At 39.6% G+C, this 12551-nt stretch overlaps 1 protein-coding gene across 3 annotated transcripts in view; it reads right to left on the reverse strand.

The window, feature by feature from the left end:
• Positions 1–12551, reverse strand: part of gabbr2 (gamma-aminobutyric acid (GABA) B receptor, 2) — a 1055299-nt gene continuing 1042748 nt past the window's right edge. For all 3 annotated transcript variants that reach the window (XM_072253441.1, XM_072253440.1, XM_072253442.1), the window contains 2 exons: positions 4426–4546; positions 1–2738 (listed from right to left, as the gene is read on the reverse strand). In XM_072253441.1, the coding sequence (XP_072109542.1) occupies positions 2573–2738; positions 4426–4546 (287 nt within the window). In that variant the 3' untranslated portion in view covers positions 1–2572. The remainder of the gene's footprint in view (positions 2739–4425; positions 4547–12551) is intronic.

Genomic DNA, 12551 nt, shown 5'->3' on the forward strand with positions numbered 1-12551 from the left:
ATTCATAAAAACAGATTTGCAACATTTTATTAAAAATTTATTCATGCAGTATAAGGGTACAAGAAACCTTCTATCCATTTCCAGGTTGCCCTGGCAGTTCTTACTTAAAGCATTTGTGCACTAATATGATTTGGAGAATGCCACCAGAGGCACCACCTTTCCATAAATCTACCCTTTTTTGCTGCTGTATAAAAGAACAGAAACATTAAATAACTATATTACTTTGTGGGTCTTTGATATTAGCAGGAAATTAAAAATGTTTCCTTATGGGGAAAATCTACATAATCATTAAGACGGAAATGTACTGCATGGTTTAAACCTAATAAATTGCACACAGTCAGTATTCACAGACAGTCACAGATATACACGCTCACCTCCAACAGCCCAATACTTTAGTTTGTTTCCTGCTATATTAAGAATAATATTTCTATAGAGAACTTGTGTATACATTATATACAGTATTCAGTCCTCCCTCCATATGATGAACTGTCTTCAAAAATAAACCTGGTTATTAGTTGAATTAAGGAGGCAGGGAAATACGTTAATAGCCAGTATTACCATTCAGAATACCAGAAAACAGCATGTCTTCACAATGTTAACTAAAAGCTTATTAGGACGTGTTTATCAGTGCACTAAGCATGCTCCTTTGACATTGATGAACATGGAATTGTGCAACCTTGACAGAATACAAATCTGGCTTGGGACAGTGCATACCTAAGCTTCAGTGGGGCTTTTGGACATGATCAGAATCTAAGTTATGACATACATCTATTAACTGCAATGGTAGCTGTTGAGGAATACAGATCTCCTCTTTAGACCCTTCACTCTGTTGGGAGTAGCCTGTGAGCAGTGGCTCAAAACCTCACTCAGCCCAACTAGGAACTATTCTTCATGTAGAGCACGGGAAGCACTTTAATCGGATTTATTTTGGCTCCAGGTTAATGTACGTATAGCTAAGAGTCAATCGTTTAAAACATACTCCGAGCACACCTGGGCCAGTAGCCCACAGTACTGTAAAATGTTGTAAATTGTTCATCAGCTCCATTGGTTCTCAGAGGGGTAGGGATTCTTCGAGCTTGCTGCTGGATAACCCTGTAAGTAGATAGTCCATAGCTGACAAGCAACAAAGCTTACCAATACTCAGCTTTATCCAGTAGAAGACCAGCACTACCCCGATACACGTTTGGAGATCTCTAAGCCATTGCTATTTCTTTTCTGCTCTTAAACTCTGTAGGTGTAGGCAGATGCAGTTTCCCTACAATGTGGAGAGAATATACTCCACATATCAGCTTCTTATATGGAACTCTGTTACTTGAATTGGAGAGTTTTTAAACACGATGATCGTTCTCACATATACAAATTAGCCAGCTGACCACAAAGAAAGTTCCAGAGTTACACACCAGCTCACTTTGCACTCAAGCATTTTTGTCTTATTATACCCTTGGCCTCAAGTTCAATTTCAAAGTAGGTTTTGTTTCATATCCTTTTGCACTGCTGAAAAGTGCACCTTGTCACAACAGCACAATAATCGCTTGTCAGGTGACATGATATACAGAAGTATCTTTACTGTTGATATCAGTTAAGGGGAAATAATGGAGGCAATTTATTCACATGTGAAAGCCCTTCAACCAGTGATATGCAACGCTTTCCCCAAGGATATAATAAGTATGTACACATCAAAACTGATTATCTCTTGCTTTCAAAGAGTAAGGAAACTAATCACTTGCTATTTATTTTGTTCATTCAGAAATCGACTGCATTCATGTTCATCAGTTTCTAATTTAGTAAACGCGCACCAGTTTCAGTCTGTAGTACTGAAAAATATGAGCACCAAAAACCAGAATCAGTAATTAGCAAGCAAGAGATAACAGAGTTTTCATCAGACTTAAATATTTGGGAAGTAACGTTTTAGCTCACAAATCTCACTATCAAATTAGTAAAAAGATAAATTCTACACTGTTCACTTACCATGTTCAAAATCCCTCTGAATGTGTCTTCCAAAATCAGTTGTATGTTTCTCTGCTAGAAACATATTCCTATATCAGACATATTGATTATAAAGTTTCATTCTCCATAGCAAAATTTATTTAGGGGTCTAGTACAGGTTGCTTCTTTTGTGCATTTGTGTGCAGAAGTAGTGGTATTTATTTTATGCTACAAATAAATTTTTCAATTTAATAGTTGAATTTTGTTTGAAGTGTGAACCATTAGTGTATATCAAATTTTGCATAGCAGCTCATTATTCTCCCTTCACGATTGTGGCATTTATAAAACAACTGTTCAGTTTTGATAAAATTTCACTCCCTGCATCCTTAAGAAAACCTGTCACTCTTTCTGGGAAGGAAAGCACATCCAGTTTATGCAGAAACAAAAACTTCACAGATAAGGCTACAGGTCAGATTCTGGACATCTCCCCATGACCACACAACCTTGCTCAGGAACCCAGCAGTGTCTGTTTCAAATGCTCATTCCTCTGTGGAAAGGGGAGTGTGCGTTGTGTACGTAGCAGAGAACTAGGTGGAGTACGCAATCCAGATGCTGAGTACTCATCAGTTCGGGCTACAAAGCCTCTCTACAGGCCGGAAACCATGACTCGAAATGATGGCTGCACATGTCTGTGCCGAGGGCTGGCACTGGGACTCACACACGGACTGGCACAACTAGCGTCAACTCCACCTATTGATGGCAAGTAGGCATGATGAAGGATGGGTAGCTGCAAAGACAGTCTACGCTGTATACTGCAAAAGAGAATAAAAGGAGTTAAGCGTCTCTTAAGTGACACATTAAAATTTAGTGATAATGAAACATACACCAGTTCCAAGGGCAAAATCTATTTGATTAATTGCTTACTATTTTCACAAAAACTGACATATTTCTTTGAATCATGCAGTGATATTAATCACCAATACTATCAAAGCCATTTGCCTGTGCATTCTCACTATTTTAAGAACATATCCCACTTTCTTTCTCAGTGAATATCCATCTGTTTATCATTTGTGCTCTATTTTTCATTGCTTCCCTCCTTAAAACTGCAACCCCTCTATCTGTTAAGTATGACCTACGTGAGTTTAACTGCTCTTTGCTCGTTATCTAGGATACAGGAGGGCAGGGGTTTCTAACCTAGGATTCACCAACCCCTTGCTTAATGGCATTGGTGCATGGCATAAAAAATGGCTGGGAACCCCGGCAGTAGGATGAATCAGAAATACAGAGGCAGTAGAGAGATAGATTTGTAACAGTGTGTGAGCATCACTAGTTACCAATGTAGTGCAGTGGTGGGGACTATTGTTCACTTACTCTGATAGGTTGCTGACAATGTATTTACCATAGTCCACTAATTGTGCATCAAATTCCCCCAAAAAATGCACTCTATTTTGTTTACTCCATTTGCCAACTTCTTCCTCAGAGACAGAAATTTCAGGAGAACATTTTCCTCAGTTGAGATGGTAGGAAGTTGCTCCCACCTGTACAAATGCCATTGGCATTTGGTGTTGAGGAACACAGGTCTGCAAGGTGAGTGCCAGCAAATCACAGTGGTTCTGTGGAACTTGGGAGAGCACATGTCCCCACAAAAATTCTTCCCAACTAAAATCATTTGGATGACTTCTTTGTAATGTGGAACTTGTTCAAAGTGGCTCTCCTGATATACCAGTTAGTAAGAGAATTGAGGATTTAAATGCAAATTTGTTGAATTCCTTCAACATTACTTTTCTGTGAACAACTCATGTACAGTGGAGAAATTAAGTTTTCCTATATCATGTTTTCTAACATTCGTCCACCAATAGAATTGTCAAATGGTTACAGGGAACATTATATTGCTCATCTTACTAATGCACTAATCCCATCATTGCCACTCTAGTCAAGGAAACCAGTGTTATCAAAAGCTTGTATTATACCTCAAATACATAAAAATCAGTGCATACCGAACAATCTCAAGCCAAGTACATGGTCATCATCCCTTTTTACAGTGGCAAGTGGTTAAGCTGGCTGGATGGGAGAATTCAAGATCATCAACACATAGGGCATTATGTGAAAAAAACTATTTCACTGTTTTGAAACTATTGGTTTCTTACATCCAAGGTGAAATTGCATCAAATTATTGTAAACCTCTGATTTTATCCTAGTCTGGGGAATCAGATAACAAAATCAGCTATCAAGGATTCCTTTGAAAAGCCATTCCAATTTCAGTTAATGTACAATAACATAAAAGATGGAATGCCCAGTGAATTTCATGCTGCAACATTAAGATGTGTTGACAACTGAGACAACTTTGAAAAAATTGGACCAAATAATAGTCTAAATTATTGGAGACTTAAAGGCAATTTTTGTCATGAAGATTTAGTCTTGATATTATTCTGCAAGATTCCAGTAATATTGGCCAAGATTGCCTCTAAATTTTGATAATATTGTTGTGCCATTACTTACTGTTCTGGAGAATTGATATCTTCTATGACATCTTTGTTTGTTCTTGAAGACTCCAATGTGGTTCCCCAAGGAACCTGTGCTCGTGAATCATGTTGGTTTTTCATTAGAGGCTTGTCACTATCTGCAAAACACAGTGATTATGTGAGTTTTGTGCCCTGCAAGGCTTCATCCTATTTGACTACTGAGTATAAATGCAATTAAAAAAGGGCTGTAAGTATAATGAAATACAGAGGACTTTCAGCCCGTTACAAAAAATCTTATTCTTTGAAAATATAATGCAACTAGTTCTATTCCCTTGCTCTTTTCTAGGACTTTGCAAGTTTTCCATTTAGCAATTTCATTTTTTAAAGGTAATGCCAGGTTAGTGTCCATTACTCTTTCAATTTCTGATTAAACAGTCTGAATGTAATCTAGTGTTATTGAAGCAGGAAACACCAAAAGTTGAATATAGTTGCAATTGGTTGTTTGTGAAGCCATACCTGGAGTACTACACTCAGTTTTGCTCTGCTTACTTATGAAAAAAACACTACTATTGGAATCATTGCAAAATAGTTTTACTTGACTGATTCCTTGGATGAGGGTGGTCCTAATCACAAATGGCTAAAAAAATTGTTAGATTAGATTAGATTCAACTTTATTGTCATTGTGCTGAGTACAGATACAAAGCCAATGAAATGCAGTTAGCATCTAATCAGAAATGCAAAGAATAGTGTTATTTACAAAATAACTGTGAATAAAAAGTAAGTGCTACAGCACACAAATAAAAAAAACTGAGACAGTACAATATGGGTGCAATACTGCTTAGTGCTGTGATGTGAGGTTCAGCAGGGTCACAGCCTCAGGGAAGAAGCTCTTCCTGTGCCTGCAGGTGCGGGAGCGGAGGCTCCTGTAGCACCTACCAGATGGGAGGAGAGTAAAAAGTCCATGGTTAGGGTGAGATGAATCCTTGATAATATTTTTCGCCCTGAGATGCAGTTGGTGAGTATGCTCTAAATGGTACAGCAGTAAAAGTCATCAGTATCCTGGGACAGAGTTGAGCTTTCTTGATGATCCGCAGGAAATAAAGGCGCTGTTGCGCCTTTTTGATCGGGATGGAGGAGTTCAGGGACCAGGTGAGATCCTCAGAAATGTGGACACCAAGGAATTTGAAGCTTGATACACGCTCCACTACAACCCTGTTGATGTAGATGGGGACGTGAGTGTAGCTGCTAGCATACCTGAAGTCCACAATGATCTCCTTGGCCTTCTGTGTTCTTTGAAGGTTAGGTTAATGAAACATCTAAGATCCTAAGGGGTCTTGAGAGGGTGAATGTTGAGTTATTTCCATTGATGGGGGGGGGGGAATTGAATGACAATAGGCTGTTAGTTAGAACTGAGAAGCAATGGAATTTAGAACATAGAACAATACAGAACAGTACAGGCCTTTTGACCCATAATGTCGTGCCACCTTTACTCTACTCTAAAATCAATCTAACCCTTCTCCCCTACATAGCTCTCCATTTTTCTATCATCCATGTGCCTATCTGAGCGTTTCTTAAATGGTCCTAATGTATCTTCCCCTACCACCATCCTTTGTGGCGTATTCCATGCACCTACCACTCTCTGTTAAAAAAATCTCTGACATCCCCTTATATTTGTCTACAATCACCTTAAAATTATGCCCCCCTGTAGGAGCTATTTCTGTCCCTGCTTATCCACTCTATCTATGCCACCTAGCTTCTTGTACAACTCTATCAACCTTCCTCCCATCCTGTTTCACTCCAATCTTCTAACAGAATCTAGAGAATCCCAAAGTTTATCTGGAAACACACAAAGGGTTATGGAGGATATATCATTTTGAGTTCTTAAAAGAGAACTAGATGAGTTTCTGAAAGATCAGTGAACTGAGATCAATCTAGAGCTGAGACGGGTTCGCAGTCGAGACTCGACAGAGATCATCAAAACCATACGGAAGGGAGACGCAAGAGACTGCAGGTGCTGGGGTCCGGAGAGAATAAATGAAGCCATTGGAGGAACTCAGCAGGTCAGGTAGCAACTGTGGAGACAGAGGGATTGAGAGCCAGCATCAGAAAAATCACAATGAATGAAGGGACAGACTTGAAGGGTTAGCTGGCTTACTCCTGCTCTGAATATATCCTGCTCTTGTGCAACACTTTACACAAAGTAAATACTTTGTACAGCTAATTCAATGGTTACATTCAAGTCCTATTTGATAGCAATTGCTGGTAATGCTTGATGGGATATAGGAAAATGGACAAGAGAGGTTTATTTGTCTACCTGCACTTCAATCTCTCTGTAAATGTAACACCATAATATGCATTCTGTTTTCCTTTTTACTACCTAAATATACTTATGTATGGATTGATCTATTTGGAAGGCACACAAACAAAAAGTTTCTTGCTCTAGTTCAGTAAATATGATAATAATAAACCAATACCAGTAGGTGAGAAATGTCTGTTGAATTTGTATTCTGCCACCCTGACTATTGAGTTAACTGGGTTTTTGGCAGCAGTGCATTCTAGTGCTCAGGTCACGAGCTCTGGCATTGTCTGTTGAGTTTGCATTCTGTCACCCTGATGACTTGAGTTCATCGGCCTTTTCTGGCAGTAGTTCATTCTAGTCTGCAGAGCACGATTTCTGACATTGGCTGTCATAGCATCAGTGTCCAACTGACCAGGGAGCCTGCTGAGCACATCTCCCACTTTGCACCTCCTCCACCGGGGGTCCAGGGTAACATCCACAAGCTTTTGACACCAGCATCCCCACTTCAAAGAACTGTACTCCATAGCTGCAAGTTAACTTCTACTGTAGAGCATCTGGCATCCCCTTGGACAACCACATTGGCTTGGTCTTGTGAGTAAACATTAACATCCCCTGGGGCCTATATCCCCAGGTCCAGATGATTCACAAATATCAAAAAGAGTAACAGTTCCAGCACCAACAGGATTTCACCATTGGAATCTTTGCTCCACACAAATAATAATCTGCTTCTACTTTTTACTTCCTCCCTCTAAGTCAATTTTTGTAGTCACTCTTCCTTTATTCCCAAAGGCTTCAATTTATGAACAATTTGTAACATAATACATTGTCAACCTGTTAAACGTTCAAAAAGAGCACCATCCACAACATTGCCAACACTAATCCACTTTGTTACATCACTAAAATTTGAATCACAATGGTTCTATGAATTAGTCATAGTCATAGAAACATACATCGCAGAAACAGGCCCTTCAACCCATCTTCTCCATGCCAAACCACTTAACTAGCCCAGTCCCATCGACCTACACCTGGACCATAGCCGTCCATGTACTTATCCAAAGCTTCACTTAACCACTGAAATCTAGCTCACATGCACCACTTGTGCTGGCAGCTCATTCCACACTCTCATGACCCTCTGAGTGAAGAAGCTCCCTTTCATGTTCCCATTAAACATTTTACCTTTCACCCTGAACACATGGTCTTTAGTTGATCCCCCAACCTCAGTGGAAAAAGGCCTGCCTGCATTTACCCTATCTATACCGCTCATAATTTTGTATACTTCTATGAAATCACCTCTTCAATTTTCTAGGTCCCAAGGAATAAAGTTCTGACCTATTCAATCTTTCCTTATACATCAATCCCAGAAACATCCTTGTAAATTTTCTCTGCACTCTTTCAAACTTATTTACATATTTCCTGTAGGTAGGTGACTAAAACTGCACACAATACTCTGAATTAGGCTTCACAACGTCTTACACAACTTTAACATAACATCCCATCTCCTGTACGCAATACTTTAATTTATGAAGGCCAATGTGGCAAAAGCTTTTTTTTACAATCCTATCTATCTGTGCTGCCACTTTGAATTAATTTTGGACCTTTCTACCACACTCCTCAGTGCCCTACCGCTCACCGTGTAAGACCTAACCTGTTTGGTCCTGCCGAAGTGCAACACCTCACACTCATCTGCATTAAATCCCATTGGTCATTTTTCAGCCATTTTTCCAGCTGGTTCAAATCCCATTGCAAGCTTTGATAGTCTTCCCCACCATCTACTACAGCCCCAATCTTGGTGTCATCTGCAAATCTGCTGACCCGGTTAACCACATTATCATCCAGATCTTTGATATAGATGACAGATATCAACTGACCCAGCACCGATCCCTGCAGCACTCCACTAGTCACAGACCTCCAGTCAGAGAGGCAACCACCTACTACCGCTCTCTGGCTTCTCCCTCAAAGCCAATGTCAAATACAATTTACTACCTCATTTTGAATGCCAAGCGAGGTAGTAAATATTGTGCAACCAATTCCTTCTGGCTTTTATTTACAACTATATTTCTGGAAGTAGCAATTATTTTTACTCTGTCCTAAGATTTTTGGCAGGAGGCCAATCAGTTTTTGTTTTGGATAGGAATGCAATTTTTGAAATTGTCACTCTTCTGTAACAAGTCTTAAATCTGAATTATTGTCTATGTTCAAAAAGCTCCAGCCATCGTTCTTTGGTTTGCTCTGAGAATGCAGTTTCCAAAACTGACCGCTCCCAGCAGGCTAGTTTCCATATGATAATGTTACTGGAAATCATGGCAACAATAATTAGCTTTAGGGTTCTTCTGAAGTAAATGAATTCAAAGTCCAAAGTTCCAAATTCAAAGTATGTTTTTTTTATCAAAGTATGTTGCAGTACACAACCCTGAGATTTGTCTTCCCGCAGACAGCCAGGAAACAAAGAAAACCCGTTCGGAGAAAAACATCAAACACCCTGCAGTGCATAAAAAATCACATAAGTGGGGCAAAAAAAACCAAGCAGAAAACACAATATAAAAACACAGAAACCGTCGAGTCAATGCATATTCCGTTCAGTTTATTTCAGCTCAATCTGGCTCTGTGTCAGTCACCATCCTCAGGCCGCCCCGATCCAAGTCACCCAAAATAGCAACAAAAAAAGGAGCGAACAGAAACCAGAAACAAATCATAACGTGAACTACAGAGTCCTATCCACAAACCACGTCATCTAAACCTTGCCCAAGTCCTAAGATTCTGGCATAATCCTCCAGCAGCATTGAGCGAGAATGAGAGAGAGACCATTCAAAAGCAGCGGCCTTCTCCCGGGAGCTGTGAGGTCCCTGTGTTCAAGTGGTCTATCTCTCCATCTCGCTTGATGAGGGTCACAAGACAAAGGAGCAGAATTAGACCATTTGGCCCATCAAGTCTGCTCCATCATTCAATCATGGCTGATCCTTTCCTCCCCTCTTCAGCCCTACCATTCCGCAAGCTAGTCTTGAAAGAACTTGCTGACTGCTCTTGCCACTGCACTGGATAATATCCACACCATAGGAGTGGTAGATTTGAAATCAACCCCATTGCTTTCTTATTGCGCACTGCTTTCTCTCAAATCTGCTATTCCAGTTAAGTAACATGGTGAGGGGAGTGGCTAAGTAATTCTGATGGTGGTTCAATCTTCAGTTTGCTAGCGATAGCTGATCTCCACTGAAGTTCCATGTGGGAAATAAAACTGGCATCAGCATCCTTAGGAAATCTGGTGGCAGGGATAGGTGGTAACTCTAGCTATCGTTTTCCACCATGATTGCTTTGTTGCGGTGTCTCGTGCAGTTGACAATGCTACTCACATAGGGGTATAAATCTGACAGCAATGTGTTCATTTTAGGGCCAATTTTGTGAATCAAAATTAATCCAGAAAAGCATCCAACTTGATATTGGGTGTTCACCCATCACAGATAGCCAATGCTGTGTTCAGGCTTTTTGCCTGTGTCGTCGTTAACTGGACTCTGAATATCATGCTTTGTTTTTTTACAATTATTCCCCAAGGGAGCATATACACATTAATCGTTAAACACGAGGCCAGTATGCATAGTCAGCAGTGACCACTCATGCTCACAGCTGAGTTCTGAAGCACATACTTTGGTTTGCTAAGCTAAGTTTACTCAAGCAGGAACCTGTGGCTAAAGCTGTCTCATCTATTACAGGTATGCCTTTTACAATCTAATGAGATCAGGTGGAGAGAATTGGGTGGAAGGGGTATACGGATGAGAGCCACACCCAAAACAACAAGCAAAGTTTGAGAGTTGTCCATGCTGCTTTTCTTGCTTAAACCATGGTCTAAACCACTATGAAGCCAAACGGTTCCAATATCTGGGAGCTATTGAAAACTCTTCAAATTACTAACATATATAACATAAAACAGAACAACCCAGGAACAGCCCCTTGGCCCAAGGTGTCTCTGGCGAATACAATGCCAAAATAAACTAATCTCTTCTACTTACACATGATCTAAGTTCCTCTCATATAGAGTATGAAAAACTTGAAGAATTTACTCACTAGAAATACTTAAAATACTTAAATAACTTCAAACAATATAAAAGCTGAGATCAGTAACTACATTGTTTTTGTACTATTCCACCCACTAAAATCAATTTCAACCTAGTGCAGGTGTTTATGTAGATTTCCCAAGGCATATAATGAATTAGTCACAACTGCAAACTGCTTTACTGAATAGTATGTGAAAATAACAAAATGAACAGCTCAGGTTCCCAAGCTGGTGGCAGTTTCTCCAGAAAATCTCAGCAGCTGTGCAGAGTACTGCCAGTGGTGCTACTGTTGTGAGTTTTATGGTATATTGTGCAGCACTGTATTCCTCGTCTGCTTGAACAAGTCTGGAGGTGTAAGATCAGGTTAGATGTTAAGAAATAGAAGCACAAATTAGTCATTCAGCTCCTCCAGTCTGCTCCGCCACTCAATAAGAACAAAGCCAATCTTTTACCTTATCATCAATCTCTTACACTTTCCTTTAATCTCTTCATAGCTAGAAACTGAAAATCCCCATGCTTTGAGTGTACTCAATGATGGACCTTCACAGTCTTCCTGAATTGAGAATCCCAAAGTTCAGTTGGTCTCCAGATGAAGATATTTCTACCCAATTCTTTTTGACCTGGTTCCAGGGCATAAGGCGACTCTGCCCCTGTTTTGTAAAGACTTGTAAATTTTATGCCTGCTTCATTCTCCCGTTCATCTAAATTCAAAGGAATACAGAACCTGGTAAATAGGGACCAAAGATCGAAAGGCAAAATTGTAGTAGAACAATGGGTTTTAAGAAAGCGAAGGTTCAGATTCAATTTAAGCATAGTCCTGAAATGGGAAAAGGGAAGAACAATCAAATCTAGAGTTCTCTGAATAATAGAAGAGATACAGAGGACAATAAAGCAAAAAAAAAGTCTCCAGTACAATTAAGTCCTTCTGATGGTGGAGGCATTGGAGAGAATCCACTGCCTTCTGGGGAAATGGAGTCAGGTTCTATTTTGCCTTCACGAGTGAATTGGATAAATAGATGGTGCTGATATTAATTGCAAAGCTATAGAGGAGGCTGTGGGCTGAAACTAGAATGTTGCTCCAGGAGAGAGCTTGTTTGGATCTGAATAGTCTTCCCCTATGTTGTAACAATTTGGTGATTCTACGATAAATAGAATTGTGCAAGATCTATTTTTCAAAGTCTGTTGTTGAAATATATATTCTGACACTGTAATATTCTCATCTTCATTTATTATTGACATTGATTATTTCTGCAAATATAAATGCGATTTTGAAAAATAAGCAGCCAGGGCACACAGCATCATTCAAATATTTCATGTAAAAGCAGTACCATGTTCAGTTAATCAATCCATTCGGGCATCATCAGTTCCCAATAAACAAGATAAACTAAGAGTGCTGCAATACAGTGCTTAAGGAGCTAATTTGAAGCTTTAAACAACAAAAATTACCTCAGCGTTAGAAGGATAGCTTAATATCTAATAGCAGATTGCTAAATCAATGCTGAATGTTTCAAAGACAAGCTTACCCAGTGGGGGGAGGATTGAGATGCTTATATAGTGGAATTGAATGAATGAATGTGGATGGGAATAAACTGTTGTCAAGTTCATCAAATATTTACATTAAGTAGGGTTGAGGATTTGGATTCGGCAAATACTTATTGAGATAATCACAGTTTGAATTTCAGTCAGAAAACTAGGTGCTTGAAATTTCTGGTTCAGGAAATTATGTTCCTCTGTGCCTTCTGTCCAGGAATGTCTGCTAGGGAAATTCACAGCAAAATAATGGTAAGGAGAGTTGTAACATGGAGAGTATAACAATAG

This window comes from Mobula birostris, chromosome 3 (genome assembly GCF_030028105.1).
Source record: "Mobula birostris isolate sMobBir1 chromosome 3, sMobBir1.hap1, whole genome shotgun sequence".
Taxonomy (NCBI): Eukaryota; Metazoa; Chordata; class Chondrichthyes; order Myliobatiformes; family Myliobatidae; genus Mobula; species Mobula birostris.